The sequence below is a fragment of the Panthera leo genome, chromosome F2 (genome assembly GCF_018350215.1).
Source record: "Panthera leo isolate Ple1 chromosome F2, P.leo_Ple1_pat1.1, whole genome shotgun sequence".
Classification (NCBI taxonomy): Eukaryota; Metazoa; Chordata; class Mammalia; order Carnivora; family Felidae; genus Panthera; species Panthera leo.
The window spans coordinates 66,225,236-66,250,092 of record NC_056695.1 but is presented as its reverse complement, the minus strand read 5'-3'; the positions used below and the strand labels follow the sequence as shown (position 1 = coordinate 66,250,092).

At 38.9% G+C, this 24,857-nt stretch overlaps 1 protein-coding gene across 5 annotated transcripts; it reads left to right on the top strand.

The window, feature by feature from the left end:
• The first annotated feature begins 220 nt into the window (after window positions 1–220).
• ZHX1 (zinc fingers and homeoboxes 1) lies at window positions 221–24,098 on the top strand. 5 transcript variants are annotated; one of them, XR_006198174.1, is made up of 5 exons: window positions 221–491; window positions 7,416–7,528; window positions 16,912–19,758; window positions 20,169–20,236; window positions 22,511–24,098. XR_006198174.1 is itself a non-coding variant. In XM_042923521.1 (5 exons), exon 4 carries the CDS (start codon window positions 17,137–17,139, stop codon window positions 19,753–19,755), a length of 2,619 nt encoding a protein of 872 aa, XP_042779455.1. In that variant the 5' UTR covers window positions 222–491; window positions 7,416–7,528; window positions 16,045–16,274; window positions 16,912–17,136; the 3' UTR covers window positions 19,756–19,758; window positions 22,511–24,098. The 5 variants fall into 5 exon arrangements, 3 of the variants coding, with proteins under 3 accessions (XP_042779455.1, XP_042779454.1, XP_042779456.1); XR_006198173.1 differs by having other exon boundaries at window positions 20,169–20,265; XM_042923521.1 differs by lacking the exon at window positions 20,169–20,236 and adding an exon at window positions 16,045–16,274 and having other exon boundaries at window positions 222–491.
• Window positions 24,099–24,857: the final 759 nt, after the last annotated feature.

Below are 24,857 nucleotides of genomic sequence, written 5' to 3'. Positions count from 1 at the left end.
GGCGGGGCCGCTTCGAGACCTGGAGGAGGCGAGGCTTCTGCTGACAGAGGGCGGGGCTTCCGAGCCGGCCGGGGCGGGGATTCTGTTGACAGAGGGGCGGGGCGGTTCCCTACCTCCCCGTGCGCCAATCCAGAGGGTAGAGACCCGGGTCGAACCCCAGGGGAGCAGCCGGGTCCGTGAGTAGAGAGCCTGGCGCGGAGCGGGGTGGGGGCGCGCGGACGGCGCGCGCGCGGGAGGGCCCCGCCTCGGCCGGCTCCTTCCCTCCCTCCCCGCCCCCGGTCGGCCGCTGGGGCGCGCGCCTCGCCTCGCACCCCCACCCCCGACCCTCCACGCTCTGCAGGGCCCGCCGAGCTGCCTAGGCCGTGTGCCGGCCCGCCGAGCGGTTCCGGGTGTAGGGTTCACAGGTCAGAGTTGACTCCCTGAAAAGTGCAGCCGGTTTGAAATGCAAGATGGCGGCGGCGGGGCGCTGAGAGGCGCGGCGGCCCCTGCAGGTAGCGGCACGAGCCGACTCCGCCACGAGTGGGCCGGGACGCCCGGGGACTGCGGGTGGGAACCGGCAGCGCAGAGCTCGCGAGCCGCGCGGCGGCCGGGGAAGGCGAGCGCCGCGCGGGCCGGCCGGAGGAGGGCGGCCCCAGGGCTGAGACCCCGGGGGCTGAGCGCGCCGGCGGCGGCGGGCGGCGGGGCGGACCCGGCGCGGGGCGTCCGAGGGGGAGGGACCCGGCCTGCTGGCCCCGGGGTATCGCCGCCGAGGGACAGACCCCCGAGGGTCCTTCGCGATTTCGGGGTGTCTGCGGCCGTGGAAGGAGCTGCGGGTGGGCTCTGTAGGGGAATATACCAGCCCCGGTCCTTATGAGAGCACCGAACAACTTGGGACTGTTGAGGGGAGTGAAGACGGGGCTTCCTGGGGCGGGGGGGGGGGGGGTGAGGGGGGGAGAGGAGAGGGCGCCGCACGGACGGAGGACCCCAGCGATGTTAAGGGTCCTAGGGGAGGTCGGAAGGCCTGCCCTGCGGGGGGCCGGTGGCCTCGTGGGGACTGTCTCTCGGAGAGTAAGGAAAGATCGTCTTGCTGGAGCTGAGCGCATTGGCATTGGGGCTGGAGCCCCGGGAAACCTTTCCGGCGAGGTTGTACCCCACTTCGGAGAAGACTGGGCATCCATTTCGGGGTCAGGCCGTTCCCCCTCTTCGGGGCAAGACTCAGAATGGAGTCTTTAAGAACTGTATTCCGTTTTGAGGAAGACTGGGAGAAGTTAATTAAAGAGAATGGAGATGTTATCCGTCCCTTTCAGAAGGGAGACTGAGAGGCCGACCGGGGACTCCTCCGAGCCTTGGGGCCTAACGGGAACCATCTCCCAATCTTGGCGGGGAATGAAGTGCTGGGAAGGAGCTGTGAGGGGAACGGGAGCGGGGTCTAATGGCCGAGAAGACCTCTGGCGGGTGCCCTTTCCCTGTGGATTTACGCCAAAGTTGTAGGTACAGGGACTTGAAATTCTTTGTTTCGTGCATCTCCCTCCACCTCTCCCCTCCGTAGGTAGCAGTAAGAAAAGAGCAAAAGCCCAGAGGAGGAGAAGGTTCCGTTTGATATCCTTAGTTTAGGTTAGCGAAGGAACAAGCTCTGGCAAGGCTTCAGTGAAAGACTCAGGGGAGGGGAAGTGGGAAGCGGGGAAAGGGGTGGATAGAGGAGGGATACAGGATAGAGATGGGGCAGAGTGGGAATTCTGCGGCGCTTTTCTATCACACCCCGGAGCTGAAGAAACACATGAGGAGGAGCTGATCTTTTGCGGGGTGGGGGTGGGGGTGGGGAGGGGGGTGGTAAAGAAAGGGTGATAGTTTGTAATGTGATTAGGTTGGGATTCCATGTAACTTGAAAGGAAAAAGCAGTTCTCTTGGAGGCCAAGAGGACAACAGAAAAGGGGGGAGCGGAAATCAGAGGATTGGAAAATACAGGGTTCACAGTTAGGAAGAAGCAGTCTTCCCTCCAGGAATAGTGCCTGTTTGTGGGTTTGGAGTGTGTGTGTGTGTGTGTGTGTGTGTGTGTGTGTACGTGCCTACATAAGTGCACCTTTAGATTTGTTGGTATTGGTCATTGTTTCTTAGTCTTTGTCTGAAAGCTTCAACTGGTGTTATATGGTGTTACGTGAATTACCTTTGTTTCTGAAAAATTACCCCCAAAAAGTCATTTGTTCTTATGCCAACAGTGAGGATGAATGAACGTTGTTTCTCACAGGGATGTTGGCCTCAGTATATCCATAGATTTTTAAAAATTTTCTCAAGTAGCAATTCTGACTCTTGATTTCAAGCAAAAGAAATGTGGGCGCTGTGAAAGACAGTAACGCATAACAGGATGTAAAAGGGCCTTCAGGAATGTTTTTCCCCCTTAATCTGTCCCTCCTTGCTCTAAGCATTTTAGGGCAAAGCTGATTAATCTTGTGCAAAATGCAAAATAAAATGTAAAATCTTATGGTCTTTCAATATGGAATTGGTAGAATTTCACTTATCAGTGAATCTTCGTAGAAGTACGTCTTCAAATGCTCTATTTCATGATCGCGAATAAAATGAGAAAAAAAGAAAGTAAGACTTGGATAACTGATGACAGCTATGATTCATACAGGTTTTCTGAACCATTCTAGTATTTTTAAGAGCCTTAACGTCTGTCAGGGAAATGGCTTCTCAAACACATTTCAAGTATAAACTAGTTGAGAGATGTGCATTTGGAGTATTATTATACATGTGAGCTGTTCTTTGGTGTCCCCAAAGTGCATGTAGCTCTAGTTTTGTATTCAGTTCTGAACAGATGAGGCTGGATGAACCAGAGTGGCACTGATGCCAGATGGTTTGAAAATATGCTAGGATTGAAAACATAAATGCGCTTGTGCTGGTGAGCACTCATTAGTAGTAGATGTCTCTCCCTTATGGTAAGCTTGTTATGTCCCTGGATTTGGAGGACTGTCCATTGATGATTTCACAATTATTTCACCTTCGATGATACTTACAGGGGTTTTTTTTTTTCAATAAATGTGAATAAAGTTTTATGTTATTTATTTTTATTTTTATTTTTTAACATTTATTTATTTTTGAGACAGAGACAGAGCATGAGCAGGGGAGGGTCAGAGAGAGTGGGAGACACAGAATCCGAAACAGGCTCCAGGCTCTGAGCTGTCAGCACAGAGCCCGACGTGGGGCTCGAACTCACGGACCGCGAGATCATGACCTGAGCCGAAGTCGGACACCCAACCGACTGAGCCACCCAGGCGCCCCAAGTTTTATGTTATTTTATTAATGAACTTAATAGCATAGGTGAGGTGGCTCATTTTGCAGTTTCTCCCTTTTTTATTATATTTTACATTAAGACTGAAAGGTGATGTAATAATGTATTTGTTTTCTTCCTTATAATGTTAATTGGGCACAAAAAATAGGTTATTTGGGACTTAGTTTGACGTAAATCATGGTTTTATATTTAAATGGAAGTACTCTTAAAATTACTAAAGTGATTACAAATGCAGCTGAGGAAATAACCTTTTTATGTACATTGCATCATTGTGGATTTGGGCTCAAGAGACTCTACTTATTTGAATATTAGCCATGTTAAAACTTCAGTGCCTAAGCTAGGTTTTAATCTAATATCATATTCATTAATTCATGGAGGTATTTGGAAATATCTATTGCATTGTTTATGGTAGTAGCTAGTAGCCAGTGTAGCACATTCACTTTTACATCTAAATTTTTTCTAACCTAAAATCCTTCTAAATCATCCTATGTAATCTCAGAAGTAATTTAAATTACACTTAATTGAAGGGGGGAAAAAAAACCCTGTGCTGATAGCCTTTGAATAATAGCCGATGTTTCCATAATATTACTGATCTGTTTTATCGTATCCTTGTTGCTCTGATATATTTGTGGTTGTGAGTGACCAAATTTGCCTGACTGAGGCTGCTGATTTAGATTATTAATCAGGATATACATGTGAGTTTACATTTTGGAGACCTGTATTTCATACAGATAATTTTTAAAGTAAATATTTATGTAAATTTTTAGGTAGTTGCCAGGTTTTGGTCTTAAAGGATGCTGAATTTTTGTAGCTTATATAATCAGTATTCTATGATGCATTCAAGAGATACAAAAATATATACCTTTGATCTAAACAAATATGATGATGTACTTTAAAAAAGAAGTTTTATGAGCAGTTTAAGAATGACATTCAAGGCAGTCAGAATTTTTATGAAGGATGTTTGTTTTCAGTTTTTAGATTTTTAAAAAATAATATTTTCAAAATCTAAAACATCAAAACATTAAAGTAATAGACATAACATATTTAGCATTTTAAGTAAAAGAACTTTGTCATTAAATTTTAGTGGTTTCATATTTCCTATGGGATTTCTGACTCCCTTTTCTCCCTTTCTAAAGGCCTTTCTTTCTCTTTTTTGTTTGGTTCTTGTGAGGAATGAAAAGAGATGGAAAGATTTTGATATTTCTGAGTACTTCACTCATAATGATGTTTTTCTTCTATATTTAGTCTATTCCCTTTTACCTTCCAATATTGTCGAAAAGAATTGTGTTAAAACTTTACTGGGCGTGGACTGTCCTGGAGAGTGAGGGCATGGTGAGGACAGAACAATTTCTCTTCATGAGAAATTCTACAGTTAGATGATTTATATCAGAGCTTTGTTAGTTCTGTGAAACACCTTTTAAAATGAGTCATATATTAAAGATTGTCCTTGAAGCTAAGGTCAGAGAAAGTATGTGTATGTTGGAGTGGGGGGTATAAAATTATGATTGATTAATGTCTATCTGTTAAACCCAACTTGTAGCATTGCTAAATATGCTCAAAGGTACGAAATGGAAATAAAATTGATTGATTGTTGCCTAAACTTTTAAAATATTTCATAATGTTTTGGGGCACCTGGGTGGCTCAGTCAATTGAGCGTCCAACTCGATTTAAGCTCTGGTCAGGATCCCAGGGTCATGGGATCGAGCCCCAAGTTGGGCTCTGCACTGAGCAGGGGGCCTCCTTGGGATTCTTTCTCTCTCTCCCCCTTCCTCCCTCCCTCCCTGTCTCTCTCTCTAAAATAAAAATAATAATAATAAACTATTTTATAATGTTTCAACATTTAGCATGGTTTGTGCAAAGACTTCCTCTGTTGTGTAACTTAAAATAAACACCTTAAATAAAAGTCAGAAAAATGTGGGTGCCTGGGTGGCTCTGTCATTAAGCATCTGACTTTGGCTCAGGTTCATGAGTTTGAGTCCCACATCGGGCGACCTCAGGCAAGCTCAGGGGGAACTCGAGCCCCGCTTCAGGTAAAACACAAGCCGTGCTTCAGGTGAGCCCTGCTCGTCTCTCTCTCTCTGCCCCTCGCTCACTTGCACCCTCTCTCTTCAAAAAAAAATAAATAAATGTCAGAAAAATGTAATTGTGGACTTACTGAGTGCCAGGAGATATTCCAAACTCTTTACATATGTTATTTTATTTTTTAATTTTATTGTTTTAGGGTTTATTTATTTTTGAGAGAAAGAGAGGGACAGAGTGCAAGCAGGGAAGGGGCAGAGAGAGAGAGGGACGCACAGAATCTGAAGCAGGCTCTAAGCTCTTAGCTGTCAGCACCAAGCCCAATGTGGGGCTCAAACTCACAGAGTGCAAGATCGTGACCCGAGCCAAAGTCAGACGCTTAACTGACTGAGCCACCCAGGCACCCCTACATGTGTCATTTTAAATACATGTTCATAGAGACCCATTTTAAATGAGGGGCATTGGCATAGACGGGCTAAGTCACTTGTCTAAGGCCACCCAGCTAGTAAGTGACATAGCTGAGATTTGAACCCATGCAGTCTGGTTCCAAAGCCCAAGCTCTTCGTCTTTGTTTGCAGTCCATCTTCTGCCAAAACAACTGATCTGTTTTCTTGTATAACGTATACGGCTAAGATGACTTCTTTAGTTTTTGAAGTTCATTCTAATCTTAAAATTGTTAAAGTTACTTTGAGTTAGAGTGAAGTGTTCTAAAATAATCCCAGTACCAGGAACTGAAATAACGTCAGGCAAGTATGCTTTTCATCCAGAAGTATGGCGGAGCTCATTTGTTGCTCCTCTAGTTGCCTTGTGCCTTCACGTGTCTCAGCAGCTCTTCTCAAGAGACTCTTATTCAGTAAAACGTCTTGTACTTACTGTGTGATTTAAGAATGAGTTCAAATAGGTTACCAATTTCCTATATTATTAATAATTCATTTTGGAAAATAGCTTCCCCTCTTTGGCAGCTGTTTCCTATCTTCTCTTCTAGTCCACATCCTGTATATGGATGGCTCAGGAGTTTCCAAACAAGGAGATACCAGGAAATGAAACTGTAAAATCCCAGGCTGCAGATAACAGGATGTTCCAGTGGGCCTACCAGGAAAATGCTCTTTTGCTTTTCATGAAAATAGTCTAACTATTCAGCCTAAGCTTTAACTTAACCTAGAAATATTTTACTAAAGGGTTGGTGTATTTCCATTATTTCTTGAGAGCCTCTTGATGAACGTGTATATAATAACATATGGAATCAAAGAATAAGTTATTTGGAGGAAATAATCTTCCTTAATATTTATTCACTGTGGTTTATGGAGTTTCGGTGCTTCAAGACAACAACAAAAATGCTTCAACCCTTCAGAAGCACTATTTACTGTTATTTGTTGAAAGAAGCAATTATAGCTCTTATTAAATTTTCCTTATTGGTTTAAATGCTCCAAATAATACACCACAACATTTTTGGACACATATCTCAATTTCGGCAGATGATTTTCAGTTTGTTTGATTGTACAGTCTGATGCTTCACAACACACTGATTGAAAGCCATTTGGTAGTAGCTTTCTTGCAAAAATGAAACACAGATCAGTCTATTACATACCACATGCTTTGGGGTAGAGTACCACTAATTTATTTAAGTTGTACTGGCTTGTTGCCAGCTTAATAATCCACCCCATTCCAATTATTACATAGTAAAATAGGATTCAAGTATCAGTGGGTTTATTGTGTGAATATGTAAACATACACTTCCTCCCACCTCTTAGTTTAACTAAATTGTCTTTCATAACTTGTGTACTAATATTTTACAATTCCCAATTTCTTCACCTCAGTTTTTATATTATAGCCTGCATATATTCAAATTTTGAAAATTTTTTACTGAAAATAGTATAATAGTGAAAATAGCATATGACTTGGTTGTTTTATATAATATAAATAGAATTTTGGAAAATGTTTTAAATTTTGTGTTTCTTACTAATATTGGGTTTGGCATTTAAATGATTCTTTTACAATTTCTATGAGGAAATTAATTTTTTTCAAAATTATATTTATTTTTAAAAAGCCAAGGCATAACCTTTAAAGTCCTAAGACTGAATTATATCTAGGATGATAAAGTGATATTATTATTTATTTTTTTTTTTTGTAGGAGATGGCAGATAGGTACTTCAGACCTGTTGGTAATGATGGCCTGAGCTAAACACCTAATTTGAAGGGACACTGTCCTTGTCAAAGAACAGAATGCTGAGGAAGCTATGGCAAGTATGTGTTTCATTGTTTGGGTATGATAAAACTCATATTCTGAATAATGCTCACTTTAGATTCCATGATACTATATTTGCCTAACGTTTTAAAAGCTTTTCTTAAAAAAGCAGCAGACTTAGTCTTGACACTTTGTTAAGAAATGTACTTTCAAGCTTTAAAAATAAAGGCGTATCGGCTGCATTAATTTCAAAGAAAACAGCATCACACTTCATGATAGTGTGGTGGTATATTAATAATTGATTTTTCGACTAATTGCTGAAATACACTGTACCTGGTGCTGTGGTAACAGTGGCAAACAAGTCAAATTAAGGTTGCGAGGGCAGAGACCTTTAGTGTAGGGAAATTGATTTAGAAATTTTACCTTTTTTTTTTTTTGCCTATATCCAGAAAAATGCTTCAAGACTTACAAGATCAGTTCCTGAAAATATACTTACAATATATAATCTATTAATAATAGTTAATTATAATATAAAAATTAGGATATTGATGATTAAATACTTTGTTTTAGGTGAAGCATGCCAGTTTTTAAATATTTGAATATATTTATACATAATCACTTTTATATTTTATTTGCCTGACATAAATTGGCTTTTATAACAAGCATTAGATTACATACTATAGTGCTGAAATATTTACACGTTATTCCAATTGTCATTTTAGATGATTTCAGAAAGTACTAGGAAAGATTCCATAACTATTAATGTGGTGGTTCAACTTTCATTTTTTAAAAATTGATAGAGTCCTTAGAAGTTGACATTACCAATACTAATTACTGTTGTCTTTCAAAGTATTTTTTATAACTAAATGATTATAACCTGAGTGAAACAGGTAACATTTTATTTTATAAATGGGGAAGGTAACAGATAGATGAATGCTTTTTCAGCCTCTCAGTGATAATCTCACTTGCAATCAAGAATAGCATTCTTATGTTACATTGCCTGTGAAAGACTTGTTAACACACCTCCTTGAGAAAATTAGGGAAAAACTATTTGCAGCAAAAAATTACTTTGGGGTACTACTATAAACTTTAATAATAAATACAGGAGATTCCACCATAGTACTTACTTGTATATCACTCTCAATATGTTATATACCTACCTAATGCCACAGAAGGTAGAAAACCAGGATATTGGAGACCGTTCTTTGCATTTAATGTTTGTTTATTTTTGAGAATGAGAGAGAACACTCATGAGCAGGGGAGGGGTACAGAGAGCGGGAGACACAGAATCCAAAGCAGGCTCCAGGCTCTGAGCTGTCAACATAGAGCCCAATGTGGGGCTCAAACCCACAAACTGTGAGATCTTGACGTGAGCTGAAGTCGGACCCCCAACGGACTGAGCCACGTTTGTGACCCAGCAGAGACCTTTCAAAAAGACATTTCACTCCTTAAATATGGGGTCAGAACTTGCAAAGAGAAATTTATCCAGCTTGAAATCTTCTTTTAATCTTTAGCATTTTTAAGGTTGGCTTTCTCAGGTGGAAAAAAACAGAGAAGATGGAGTTTCTAAACCCTTAAGCCTTAGTTTAGCATTAGCAAAAGGATCTTCTTAAATTAGATGATCTTTGGCTAATTTCTTAGATGCTTCCATTTTTATCACATTCACTCCTGTCTATATTCACCTTAATACTTGGAATTTTGATTGTCTTGAGACCATATTGGCAATTTTCTTGAGATTTATCTCTTAGGTAATGATTCTAGGTTACCAGAATTCTCAAAAACATTTGCTGTGGGTACAGATTTGGGTTGTCAGATTTCTCATTTAATATTTTTTAGGAACTTGAGCATTGTTTCTAAATGCTCAAGTGCATAGAGGCCAAAATTGTTTTCCTTTTTTTAATTAAAAAAAGCATCCTCAGGGCACCTGGGTGGCTCAGTTGGTTAAGCATCCAGCTTCGGGTCAGGTCATGACCTCGCAGTCCATGAGTTGGAGCCCTGTGTCAGGCTCTGCTAACAGCTCAGATACCGGAGCCTGCTTCGTTCGGATTCTCTGTCTCCCTCTTTCTTTCTCCCTCCCCCATTCATGCTTTGTCTCTCTCAGTCTCTGAAAAATGAATAAATGTTTTAAGAAAAAAAGCATCTTTTTTTTTTTTTAACAAAGTGAATATTTGTTTTAATCCCATTACTCTTTTTTTTTTGTCTTTTCAAATTTTTATTTAAATTCTAGTTAGTTATACTCTATTATTCTTTATTCCTATTATTATTTCAGGCATTCTGTGATTTGGGTGGATTTGTAACTTTTAGTTTGAATATAAACATGTAAAAATAAGTATTTTCAGCTGGCTAAACAGAACTGTGACTCAGAGAGTAAGAAGTGAAACTAAATAGAATACAGAGTTCTAAGAATTCTCAGTATAGGTATGAATACACATCCCAAAGGAGTGTCAGTTTATATTTTAGCTACCCTGAGAACAGTTTTTAGTTAGTACCAACTCAAAACTAACATAATCCCTAAAAATTATAAGTACTCATATTTGACTTAGAATTGGTATAAAAAATAGTTTTTATTCACATAAAATACCAGTATAACATGCTCTTGTGGCTAACTAGCAAAATAAATTATTATCTATTAATCATTTAATTTGAAGTACAAGACAGCCAAAAACATAGAGGCATGGAAATTCAGTATAGTTCTGCTTAACTATAAAAATTTTTAGGCTTTTTTGTAGCACTAAGCATAGAATTTAAAACAATCTACTATTTATAGTAGATTACATTGAGAACTTATTTTTTAATCTCTTTAAAAATGTAGAGCACCATTAAAGTACAGTTTTCTCCTGGAACGGAAAAATAATTATTCTAAGTTCAGATTTGCATTTGCTATTTTTACAAGAACCCTTTTCTCCTGAGTTTCACTGCAGGACTAATTCTGCGAATGAGTATGTCTCCCTTGTTTCATTCTTACGCAGTCCAATAGACATGTACTATTCATATGTAAAACTGATTTGTTACAACAGAATTATACATGTTGGTAAATGTTTGTTGAATATTCACTGCTATATTTTAATAAATAGGATGTTTTATATTTGAGTTGTTTTAATATTCTAGTGACTAAGGTAATGTTATTGGTAAGGATTTTACCATTGGAAATAATCTATAAAATAAGTCAGATGTTCTTTATAACTTTATAACTCCTCTATAAATGAGTGTTAAAGGTCCCCTCCGCCCCCAGCAAATATTATTGAGGCCTTGATAGGCAATGTGTTGGGCCCTGGGGATATAGTGGAGAACTGCGTGGACATTCTTTTTGACCATGTAGGAACTGCTGTTAGAACTGTCTCAGTTTTTATACACTGATAAAATGAATTTTGCTTTCATTAAATGCTTTCCTGTAAGGAAACATTGTCATAATTATTTTGATGAGCGAAGAATCATGAATTGTGTGAGAAGTATCCTACCCTCAGCAGAAGAGCCAGGATGCAGATAAAACCATGGAAATTGGCTTGGCCTAGATCCATATGCTGCAGACTCCGAGTGTTCTTGAGGGCTCTGAGAACTCGTTTGATTTTTCAGGCCATGGAGAAGCAGCTCCTAAAAATGTCTGGGTGTTATACATACTCAGGGATTTCTGCTTCCCTGAAAAAAACCTTTATGTAGCCCATGTTTTTGCCATAGAAAGGGAACTTTGTTTCCAGCTGCAGACAAGGGACCACCAAAATATCCTAGCCTGTTTGCAATTTTAAGGCCTTGAAATTAGTGTTTGTTGCATTTTCCAATAGAGCAATATCATAACAACATTAAAATTTGTGAATAGCACACATAAAAATTTCACCCATAATCTCATGTGAAAATTTCATTTCTTTATATTCTCATCTAGTTTTTGTCCATATACATACCTATTTTCCCATAGTTATTTTATAATTAATATGCAAATTTTGTTCTGATCTTTAAAAATTGTAACAGTAAACGGATAAATATTTTTTAATATTCCTTAATTGCTCTTGATTACCATTTTTAAGGGTAGTGTAACAGTTAATTGATCATGTTTGGTGTTTGTTTTGTTGTTATTGTTTTTTTTTTTTTTTTACCATTTTTCTACTGAAAAGTTAATTGAAAATAGCTTTCAAGTATAATTATATCTACAGTGCTGAATGCATTTAAAGCATAATTTTTTATTTTATTGGCAATCTTCATTTTGTGCTTAAATTGCAAAGCCACCTAGCTAGCTACTCAGTTGTGCAACTGAACTCTACTCTCCTTTACAGGTAAATAGTGCAAGTTTCCCCAAATTGATTTTGAGTTCTGTTGACCTTCAAGTAGAGGATGACTATCAGCTAATAGCAATTTCTATATGACAGTTTTCCTGTCTCAGCCCTATTGCACTTTAATGATAAAAGGAGATAAATTGGAACCACACCAAAGATATTTTCCTTCTGTCTTTTTACCCTTTCTGCTTTTCATTCAATTTGTGTGCCTTGTCAGCTGATTATGTTACTTGAAAGAGAGAAAGGGAATAATACTAAATAAATGGTATTTCTTCATCTCCCAAAAGAATTTTTCAGAGACTGGAAAATAGCATTAATTAGGCACCTACCATGTATCACAGTGTGTGAAGCACTTATTCAATCAGCCTCTGAGGTAGATGGCACCATTCTTATTTTCTCCAGGGTAGCCTTTTCTGCTGCTTTTCTAGAAGCCTCCTGCAATGTGCCCATAGAGTTTCTGATACTTCCTCTCTCATTGCATTGATCACAGTTATCTTAAGTAATTTTTACTGCCTGTTTTTCTTGCTCGACTGCTCGTATCTGACACACCAGAGGCAGTCTGTCTTGATCGTCACTTTACTGTAGTGCCAACACAGGGCCTGGCTCATGGTTGACGTTCAGCAAATAGGTGTTGAGTGAATTTGTTGAATTGAAGAATCTTGGTTTTATGGGTGAGAAAACTGAGGTTGATACTGAGTAACTTTTCCAGTCACTGAACTACTGAGTGACAGAGGAGACTCCAGAACGTGGTTTTGTCTTATATCACAGAGCCTCTGTGAATTTATTCCTTTGGGCCTGGGTTTCTTCTGTCATAAAAGTGGGGCATTTGTACTGAGTTCCCTGCTTCCCTGAAAATTATGACCTTATAATCAGTACCATGAGGATGCCTTTGTTTGTGCTTTGGTCTATTTTTGAGCTATATACATTATAGTAAAATTGAGCCATTGGACCACATCTTGAGGATCTTTTGGGAACTTTCAGTCTCCCTTTAGAAATATGTTAAACAATATAGCGACTCTGGTTTTGTTAGGAAAATGTAAGCGAACAGTTTTCAGGAATACAGTGGAAAGAGAGAGTATTTTTCAGGTCTGTGTAGTTGGGTATATAAGTAACCTGAGCTTGAGGCAGTCTTAAATGCCCAAGATGATCAGGTTTGAGTCTTTTGCTTTACTGAAGACTTTATTTAAAAAAAATTTTTTTTAATGTTTTTTATTTATTTTTGAGACAGAGACACAGCATGAGCAGGGGAGGGGCAGAGAGAGAGCGAGACACAGAATGTGAAGCAGGCTCCAGGCTCTGAGCTGTCAGCACAGAGCCCAACACGGGGCTTGAACTCACGAACCGCAAGATCATGACCTGAGCTGAAGTTGGACGCTCAACGGACTGAACCACCCAGGCGCCCCTATTTTAAATTTTTTTAACGTTTATTTATTTTTGAGAGAGAGAGACAGAGCGCGAATGCAAGAGAGGCAGAGAGAGAGGGAAACACAGAATCCAAAGCAGGCTGCAGGCTCTGAGCTGTCAGCACAGGGCCCGACATGGGGCTCAAACTCATGAACCACAAGGCCATGACCTGAGCTGAAGTCAGACGCTTAACCAACTGAGCCACCCAGGTGCCGCCTGAAGACTTTATTTCAAAAAGCTTCTCTTTTAAGTAGCTTGTTTAAGGTTACATTGCCAAGACCAATGCTTTCAAAGGACAAAGCACAACTGTGCATATACATCATTAGATTGTAAAATAATGTGTGAACATTTTGTAATTTTATGACTTTATCAAAAAATATTTAAGCTTTTAAAATTTGTTTATATCTGCTTAAATTCTTATGAATTTAAGAGTGAGCTATAAGGAAGAGAAATAAAAATAATAATTTGGCTAATTCCTATTTTTAAGCTACATAAAATGAAAAGTAAGCAGTTTAACCTAAGACCTAGAGAGCCAGAATAATAAGGGGATCTTAGCTCCTCAAGTTTCCCTTCTGTATCTCTTATTAGTACTGGCTACTCTGTTTTAGCCCTGAGTGCCCAGGCCCTGCCTTCCACTGGGAAACAACCTGAAGGACACATTAAATTCACATTAGTTTTCAAATTTCACGGCTCAGCAGTGGTAAACTGAGAAGGATTTTTTGGTGACACCCATACATTGTCTTGAAAGTGTTTAAGTTTTTAAGGTACAGGCTTTCAAACACATCTCAGAACCTATCAGAGGTGCAAGTAGGGCTTATGGGATCCATGGGATGGGGTCAGGAAGTAGTTTAGCCTCTGCTTCTCCAGCCAGGCAGCTGTTTGTCCGTTTTGCCCCAGGGCTTCTCCTAGAATTTTGTTTGAAGAAAGGGCTTCCCTGCTTACAACAAAAAGTTTGAAAACCATCACTAAGGAAAGGTAGTTCCAGAAAAAAAAACCAAAAAACAAAAAAAACTCCACCTTTCCATCTTTGATTTGTAACTATTAGTATATACCCATTTAAATATAATCTGAGATTCTGGGAGAATAACAGTTACAAAATAGCTTACTCCCCTGCCTTTCAGCAGTTCTCCCTCACTGCCAAAAATGTGGGTTTTGCTCATTTATTACTCTTCCACTTACTGCAGGCTAGTTGAGGAAATACCTCTTCCTAATCACAAAAAATAATCAAACAGCTATTCTAGCACTTGAACAAAATAGTTCAAATCCTACTGAATTGCATAGGAGAGATGGCATTAGTTTAGTTTATAACATTCAGTTAAGAAATAGTTTTAAATATCAGTGACTTCTTTATATTCCCTTAGAAATCAAAGGCATTTTCCAGAGTAAAAAAACTAACAACAACAAAAAAGACACCTTTGAGAATAGGGATTCTTTGAGAATAGGATACTATTATTACTAAGCTGATGCTTTACTTATTTTTTTATTTTAGAGCAGGGGAGAGGGACAGAGAGAGAGAGAATCTTAAGCAGGCTCCACATCCAGTGCAGAGCCCCACACAGGGCTTGATCTCATGACTGTGATATCATGACCTGAGCTGAAATCAAAAGTCAGATGCTCAAGTGACTGAGCCACCCAGGCTCCCTGCTTTTTATTTTATAATATTGGAAGTCTGGGCACGAGGGGTATTTAGGCCAACTTTCCGTCTGTTGCTTGGATCCATCAAATGGATATGTAGTATGTACTTGAATAACCCCAGTGCAGAGGATCTTGCCACCTTCAAAGGCAGGGCATTCTCTCTTTGGACAGTTCTGTTTCCTAAAAAGTTTTCTTCTTTTACTGAGTCAGTATATCTCCTCAGACAGACCAGGTTTTGCTTTATAATCTTTGAAGTAAACTTTTTCTTCTCAGTTCAGCTAGGAAAAGGATTATATTAGTGAATGAAAATAGTTCTTGAGGTAGAGAGTAAATGAGACCGCTTAACTCATTTCCATTTTCATTTAGTTTAGACTTAAGCACACCACCTTTCATTGAGGTAGCATTAAAATTGTATTTTAGGGGCACCTGGCTCCGTCAGTTAAGTGTCCTACTTCAGCTCAGGTCGTGATCTCACAGTTCCTGTATTTGAGCCCTGCATCAGGCTCTGTGCTGTCAGCACAGAGCCCCTTTTGACTCCTCTGTCTCCCTCTCTCTTTGCTCCTCCTGTGCACTTTCTCTCTCTGTCTCTGTCTCTCTCTCAAAAATAAGAGAGAGATGTTTAACGTTTAATAAACATTAAAAAATTTTATTTTAGGGGCGCCTGGGTGGCTCAGTCGGTTGAACGTCCGACTTCGGCTCAGGTCATGATCTCGCAGTCTGTGAGTTCGAGCCCTGCATTGGGCTCTGTGCTGACAGCTCAGTGCCTGGAGCCTGCTTCAGATTCTGTGTCTCCCTGTCTCTCTGCCCCTCCCCTGCTCATGCTCTGTCTCTCTCTCTCTGTGTGTCAAAAATAAGTGAACATTAAAAAAAATTAAAAAAATTTTTTTTTAAATATTTGGGTAGAAAATTATTAAAATGTATGTGTATGAGCATAATTCACTTTTTCTTAATGAGTCACGGTCATTCTTATAAATTTCAGCTGCTATTCTCTGTGGTGATATTCTCTGGGCATGTTGAGTTTCATAGGACTATTTTCCTATTTGTTCTAGTTCAAGTTAAAAAACATTTTGTGAGTCCCTACTTCTAGGCTTCTTGTATGCAAAGGGGATGCAGAAATAAATGAGAAGTCAGCCAAGATAGTTAAGCTGGGAGAGTATTAGATTGAAGATATAAAGGTTCTTGGAAGAATGAGACACAAACTTCTAGTAAGGAGAGCAGGAGTACGGAGAGGTTGGAGGACAGAAATGTAACACTCCTCTGCCACAACACAGTAAGTGCTAGACCAAACGATAAACCGAGGAGGAGATCGGGCCAAGTTAAAGGGAGAAGGTGATCTAGAAGACAAGATCATCACACCACATTCACAAACAAGGGTCCTGGCCTAAGGAACAGCCTTCACTGTGTGTCCCTGGAACGGCAGTTGTGTCTACTGTGCCCAAAGCATCAGGCAATAGGAGTCAGCAGAGAGATGGAAGAAAATCGAGATCGAGGCCAAGTTGTGGTAAGAACTACATGTGGCTTAAGGAGGTTGGACTTCATTCTTTTGACATTGGGGAAACTTTAAGTCAGGGGACTGATATGATCAGATACGTTTTATAAATTCTGGTAGCATTGTGAAGAATGATTAAGAATAATGTTTCTGAAACTATGATCATTCGTATCCATCTTTGCTGCTTTTGTCATACTTGGCCATGCTACTGGAATGATAAAACAAACCAGTGGGAGGAAGAAAGCGTAACTGATGGATTGAATTTCATATACACTTAATGCCAGAGTCTCTGAGTACCTGTGACTGCTTTTTATAGTTTTAAAGTTCCTCCTTTAGTAACAGCTTATCATTTCACATTGATAACAGTGTGCTTACCAAAGCAGAGTCTTCTCCTACTTCCCTTTTATTATAGAGCTGGCTGAAAAATCCAAGCAACAAGCCTGGGGGCTGACCATTAGTATAGTACGTGACCTTCAGTGAGTTGGCTTGGAATAATCCTCCTTAGAGGACTTTTTTCCTGGTTCTAGTCTTATTCTAGATCTTTATAACAGAGCTATCCAACAACTTCGTATAAGTGAAATATAACTGCAATTTGTTTAAAAGATCATAATCACGCATTTGAAACATTTTTAAATTTATTTTAATGTAGGTGATTGGAGTTGTGCTTCAAAAAGTTCAGCAGTCCAACAGTATTTTATCTGCCAACGATAAGCTCTTTACTTGATTGCACCATGAAAAAGCTGCTAATGAAACTTGTTGAACACAAAAATGGACTTGAAGAACCAAAAGCCATTGTTTTCAAATGAAGAATTCTGAACAGTTTTAAGCTTCAGTGCTTTTTAATCACCACTGAGATTTTGCTCATAACATCAGAATGGCAAGCAGGCGAAAATCCACAACACCCTGCATGGTCCTTGCCAGTGAGCAAGATCCAGACCTTGAGTTGATATCAGATTTGGATGACGGTCCTCCTGTACTTACACCTGTAGACAACACCAGGGCAGAGAGTATCTCAAGCGATGAAGAAGTTCATGAATCTGTGGATTCTGACAATCAGCAAAATAAAAAAGTTGAAGGTGGCTATGAATGTAAATATTGTACTTTTCAAACCCCAGATCTAAATATGTTTACTTTTCATGTGGATTCAGAACATCCCAACGTAGTGCTAAACTCATCCTATGTTTGTGTCGAATGCAATTTTCTTACCAAAAGGTATGATGCACTTTCTGAGCATAATCTGAAATATCACCCAGGAGAGGAGAATTTTAAGTTGACTATGGTGAAACGAAATAACCAGACAATCTTTGAACAGACAATAAATGATCTGACCTTTGATGGGAGTTTTGTTAAAGAGGAGAACTCAGAGCAAGCTGAACCAACAGAAGTCTCTTCAGGAATATCTATCAGTAAAACTCCAATTATGAAAATGATGAAGAATAAAGTAGAGACCAAACGGATCACAGTTCACCACAACTCAGTGGAGGATGTTCCTGAAGACAAAGAGAATGAAATCAAACCGGATCGTGAAGAAACTGTGGAAAATCCAAGTTCTTCGGCTTCTGAGTCTAACACGAGCACTTCCGTTGCGAACAGAATACATCCAGGTGCTGCCAGCACCGTCGTGACGCCAGCAGCGGTTCTTCCTGGGTTAGCACAGGTGATAACCGCCGTCTCGGCCCAGCAGAATTCCAATCTGATTCCCAAAGTCTTAATCCCTGTTAATAGCATTCCTACCTACAATGCTGCATTGGATAACAACCCCCTTTTGCTTAACACCTACAACAAATTCCCTTACCCGACAATGTCAGAAATTACTGTTCTCTCTGCTCAAGCAAAATACACAGAGGAACAGATCAAGATATGGTTTTCAGCCCAACGCCTAAAACATGGTGTCAGCTGGACTCCTGAGGAAGTAGAGGAGGCGAGAAGAAAACAGTTCAACGGAACAGTACACACTGTACCTCAGACCATAACTGTTATTCCCACCCACATTTCCACAGGGAGTAACGGTTTACCATCCATTTTACAGACATGCCAAATAGTTGGTCAGCCAGGTCTGGTCCTTACACAAGTGGCGGGAACAAACACCCTGCCGGTGACAGCACCTATAGCCTTGACAGTGGCAGGGGTTCCGAATCAAACAAATGTGCAAAAGAGTCAGGCACCTGCCGCGCAGCCCGTTGCAGAGACAAAGCCGGCGACGGCAGCCGCTCCCCCTCCTCAGCTTGTCAAACATGAAAGCGCGGTGGCCAACCCTGATTCGTTCGGCATTCGGGCAAAAAAGACGAAAGAGCAACTGGCAGAACTGAAAGTTAGCTACCTTAAAAATCAGTTTCCCCACGATTCAGAAATTATCAGACTTATGAAGATCACAGGCCTGACTAAAGGAGAGATTAAAAAATGGTTTAGCGACACAAGGTACAACCAGAGAAATTCAAAGAGTAACCAGTGCTTGCATCTCAACAACGATTCCTCCACCACGATCGTCATAGACTCCAGCGACGAAACCGCGGAATCCCCAACCGTTGTCACTTCACAGCCCAAACAGTCCTGGAATCCTTTTCCCGACTTTACTCCCCAGAAGTTTAAAGAGAAGACTGCAGAGCAGCTTCGTGCTCTTCAGGCAAGTTTTCTCAACAGCTCCGCACTTACAGATGAAGAATTAAATAGGTTAAGAGCGCAAACCAAACTTACCAGAAGGGAGATTGACGCTTGGTTTACAGAGAAGAAGAAATCAAAAGCTTTAAAGGAAGAGAAAATGGAAATAGAGGAAAGTAATGCAGGTAGTTCCAAAGAAGAAGCTGGAGAAGCTTCTCCCAGAGATGAATCTGGTGCACCTAAGCCCGGGAGTACAGGCAAGGTGTGTAAAAAAACACCCGAGCAGTTGCACATGCTTAAAAGTGCATTTGTCCGAACGCAGTGGCCGTCGCCAGAGGAGTATGACAAGCTGGCTGAAGAAAGCGGGCTTGCGAGAACAGACATAGTTAGTTGGTTTGGGGACACCCGTTATGCTTGGAAAAATGGAAACTTAAAATGGTACTATTACTATCAAAGCGCCAATTCGAGTAGTGTCAATGGCCTGTCTTCCCTAAGGAAAAGGGGGAGAGGGAGGCCCAAAGGAAGGGGAAGAGGAAGACCGCGCGGGCGGCCGAGAGGGAGCAAGAGGATGAACAACTGGGACAGGGGGCCATCACTCATAAAATTTAAAACTGGAACTGCAATACTTAAGGATTATTACCTGAAGCACAAATTTCTTAACGAGCAAGACCTTGACGAACTTGTTAACAAATCACATATGGGCTACGAGCAGGTCAGAGAGTGGTTTGCAGAAAGACAGAGGAGATCAGAGTTAGGTATAGAATTATTTGAGGAAAATGAGGAGGAAGATGAAGTCATCGATGATCAGGAAGAGGACGAAGAAGAAACCGATGATAGTGACACTTGGGAACCCCCACGACATGTGAAGCGGAAGCTTTCTAAATCAGATGACTGACATGTAAGTTTTTAATCTGAGCGTACATTCGTCAACCACATACCTTTAGAATAGTTGCCTCGTACCTGACAACGTTCATTTTTGATAGTTTTTTTTTTTTTTTCTAAAATGGTTTTTATTTTAGCTAAGAAGATGACCAGGAGACATGACTGTAGCCAAGAGATAACATGATTATTATGTGTAGTCTGATTATTATGATTGTTAGGTTTATTATATAGAGTTTAATGCTGGTTTAATTACTTACTTTTTACATGAAATGTTTTTTTACTTTGTCTTAAGGGAAAGTTGCCCATTCTCAGAGAAGGGAGATGGGGCAGCGGGGAGGGGGGGGTGGATTCACAAATACTAAAGATAACTAAAATGTATTGCTTGCAACCCTCCTTCACTAAAGCTTCATTTTTTGCCTATTTAAGGAAAGAATTCAAAAACGAAAACTAAAAAGAAGGGGAAAAGTATACCGAAGGAAAGACTTACCACAGGGGTGAGGATTGCTCAGTTTTAGGAAACTAGGTGAAAATGGGTATCTTTTTTTATTCATTGTATTGCCCCCAAACTATTAGGTTTTTAACTATAGTTTAACATGCTTTATGTGTTAAAATTATTCAGTAATTTTTCTCTTGAAAGCCAAAGGTCTGTTTTAGGCTCTATGTAAATTCACATTTGCTTAGATGGCATCTGTTTTTGAAAACTGTGATATAAATTATTTCTGTCTCAGAGATCAAAAGGTAAATAACAGATTTGATATTAAATTAACTCAGTTGCGTAAAGTATCTTTTCACTCTTTGATATAAAACAAACCTGCTACCAGCAGAAACACTGTATTTGGTTAAAAATGTATCTCTTGTTATAAAAGCACAAGTAAATATGCTTTAAATCTGAAGGTTTGGCATGTTCCTTAAATTTTAATTCATAGATTGAGTTAATTAAAATTCCACTGTAGTTGCAAATCAGATACCGGATTCAGAGTTAGGATTTCAATTCTTAATACTTCTGGAATTCAATAGCATAGTTCTGTTCTTTCCTACTCTCTGTATTGGAGTATTCCAGGATCAAATTTACACTTTTTTTGAGAACAGTGCACTTGTCACGAAATGTTTGTGTATGTCTATCAGTAGTCCCAAACCACCTTATTATCAGAAGTCACTGCGCTGTTCTCACACAGTAAAGAAGGCAATAAGGCATAGACCCTCATTATCATATGAGCATATTTACTTACTTCCTTAGCTTTTTGCATCCCTACCCCATCCTCTGCTTTTATGCTCTGTTATTCGGCCAGCTATTTCCTTAATTCTTCCATGTCTTCCTCCCTGGCTTTATTTATTTGCTAAGCAATTATTTATAGAGAGCTTAATATGTACCAGGCACCTTTTTTACTGCTTAGCAGCCCTCTTCCAAGTTTTCTTTCTGTTAACACTTTTTTTTTGCAGGCAGAAAAACAGATGAAACTCAAAATGCACCTATTTTATATTATTTTTTTAACGCACCTGTCTTAGAATAAAGCCTCGCTCCGGGTTGTAAGCATAATGTAAGTCACCAGCAGTTGAACAGTTTTTGCAGGTTTACTCTGTGTGCAGCCCTCTGCTTCCTAATGTCAGAAATTTTCAGGACAGGCTTTCTTCTGACCCAGATGCATAAAATATTTTTAACAGGCATTTTTTATTATTGCTAAACACAAGAATTCTCACTTGGCCAAGATGAAAGCAAGAAATGCGTTGTTGCAGTGAATTGTCATTGCGGCTGTTGTAACCTCAGCAGTAATTCTGTAGAGAGCGCCGATCTTCCAAAAATAATAGGAACTTTTTTGTACAGTTTGGTTTGATTTTAAGTTAGTGTAGATAATTCTCATGTTCTATTGATACTCTAATGGATACTGTGGTCAGAAAATTCATACAAAGCCACCGTTTTCAAAATATTATATATAATATACATGTACTTTCATGGTACATATTCAGGCATGCCTTTTAAAATATTAAGTTGAAAATTATGAAACACATTAACTAACAAGTTATTGTTGGCTTAGCAAAATACTTTTTCCTCTTATAAAAGGATTCACCATGAGTTTCCTCTAAATAGCTATTTCTCCATTTAAGTATGGCTCAGTTTACCAAAAATAAGTAACCAAAACTTCCAAAATAGTTATTGCAGAAAGTGAGATACATTGAATATGTTTTGCACAAGCCAGCCTTGTATATAAATAGAAAAAAAATACAAGAGCCTTTAGATTTCAGTCTTTTTACTACAAATACTGACAATGAGGAGCGCCTGGGTGGCTCAGTCACTTAAGCGTCTGACTCTTGATTTCCACTCAGGTCATGATCTCACGGTTGTGAGTTTGAGCCCCATGTCAGGCTCTGTGCTGACCATGGAGCCTGCTTGGGATTCTCTCTCTCTGTCTCTGTCTCTCTCTGCCCCTCCCCTGCGTGTGCACGCTCTCTCTCTCTCTCTCAAAATATATGTTAGTTAATTTTAAAAAAACAAATACTGAAAATGAAATATATACTTCCTACTAATAATTTTTTAATAAATCATTACATATAGGTGAAAATGTCTATATGCAGAATATATACATAGGAGTTGTTCACAAAATCTAGTGCTTTATATAAGATGTATATAGCAAGTGATTTCTGTATTAATAAGCGAATACAGAGGATGTATTTTCATGGCTAATTTGTATAATTTTTGTTTCTAAAGTGGTAAACATTAAAATATTGTTTTCTTTAAAATTTTAGTTTTTTATTATGTTTTTCTTTTATAGCTGCCTAAAATGTTGGATGAGAATCAATTCTTCAACGCAAGATGTCTGATTTACTGTGAATGGGCCCAAACTTTGATGACACTGAAAACGTTTTGGGGCATACACATTCTCAAAAGATAGGATCCAGTGCCCAAAAGAAATGGAACTTAATGTTGTGCCAAAGTTAAACTACTGCATTTGGCGGAAGTTCTGCAATGTAAATAGAACACTAATTAAAAAAAAAAAACTTGTAAAAATTCAAATTTTAATATAGTACATTTTTATTCTGATATGATGGAGACGTTCTGATTCTTAGACTTTCTGAGGGGGTTTAATGACCACTAGAGCTTGTCCTCATCTTTTGTCCAGGTTAATACTGTATGTCTAGTGAGATGGGCCTTACTGCCTGTATTCTTTGATACGTGATTAAGCTTATAGCTTTGAGTGACCAAACATTTTACAGAGTAAAAATTATTAGAAACGGGAAAAAAAAGAACCTGATTTATTTCTATGTCTTATTTATCAGGCCTTGCACTAAGATTAAAATTTGTACATGGGCTTATACCATTTTAATGTAAAACAGCCGATTGACACGCGTTGGAACCATTAAGATTTTGTGGTATCTTTGGCCCTTAATGATTGGATCTTTAATTGAACACATTCGTAGATACCACTCTTACTCTGTAATACTCTGTTCATTTTTTTCATTAGAAGCTGAATTTGCTTTGTAGTAAACTGAAGATAATCAGTATTGAAGGAAAAGAAAATGGCATAAGAATTTGAATAGGGTGAAACTCTGAAATAAATATTTTACCAAAAATGTGAAGAAGTACCATGTAGTAAATATATACTTAGTGTTTTCTTACAATCATATAGAAAACAGAAATGTTTGTACAGGTATCAGATCAGAATTTTCAAGAATTATCTTTCAGTGAAATTCTACTGTACGTAGCAATTTCAGTGAATAGAGAAAAAATTCTGAACTGATCGTAATGAGTTAAAGGTTAGCTTTTCACTTATGAATTATGGGAGTGTTAACTGTTAACTCTTGCCATATCAGGAGACTGAAAGTTCATACTAACTTATAAACTTTGTAAAGACAGGTGCTGTTCATTCATGTTGAGAAGGACCCTTTTTTTGTGACTATAGGATCATTTTTCAAACTGTGCTTTCTTCATAGAAAAATGTTCAGTTTAATTAGCTCTGCATTTGAAAACGTTTTTCTGAATGACCGGATGTAGTGGGCTTGGCCAGTTTCTTTTGTCTAATTTAATGAATAATATTAAGCTCTTGTTTTTACCTAAATGTTTGTCAGCTAATGAAATGTTATGAAAAAGCCTTGAATATGCATGCTGCTTTCATTTTTATAAACTTTTTATTTTTTAACTATAGCTTTATTAGTAATTCCAAAATGCTGCAATGTAGCTGATTTCTTCACTCAGACAGCTGGCTTCGTGGGTGGCTTTTTCATACTACTGTTAACTTTTTTAAGAAGAAGCAATGTAAAGACTGTAACAATTTAATGCACTAAACTGTTCTTTCTTTTACACATTTAAAAACTTCTTAAAGCACTCTGTATTATAATGATTAAATTGCTCCCTTTTTTAAACCATTGCTAACATGTCTGAGTTTTGTTTGACAATTTTAATATTTTCAGATTTGAAATGTCAAGTATTGGAAATGAAGCCTTTGGATATATATTATGCTTCCCTTGCAATATATTAACTTTGTATAACTGTAAATAACTAGTAGTAATCCCCCTCCCCCCTCCCCCCCCACCATCTTCTCTTATAAACTTGGCACTTCATTCTGCTCTGATGTTTGCTAGCTTTTAAATATATTTATTTGACAGAGCAAAACCCTCTTCTCCTGGTTAATTATGTCCTTGAATACGGAATAAAAGTTAGCAGTGATTTGTAGTTTTCAGTGATTTTTTTTTTTCCATTTTATTAACTGAGTTTTTTAAAACTTGTGGTATACTATACATAACAAAATTTGCCACTATATCTGTTTCTAGGTATATGATTCAATGGCATTAATTACGTTCACAATGTTGGGCAATCATCACAACTATTTCTAAAACTTTTTAATTACCCCAAACAGAAACTCAGTAACTATTAAGCAATAACTCCGCATCCCCCCTCCCCCAGCCCCTAGTAACCTTTGAACCTACTTTCTGCTTCTATGAAGTTGCCTGTTCTTGATATTTCAAATAAGTGAAATCATACAATACTTGTCTTTTTATATCTGACTTATTTCATGTATCAAAACGTTTTCAAAGTTCATTCATGTTGCAGTATATATCAGAACTTTGTTCCTTTTTATGGCTGAATAATATATTTCAGTGTGTGTTGCAGGAAGGTAGGGG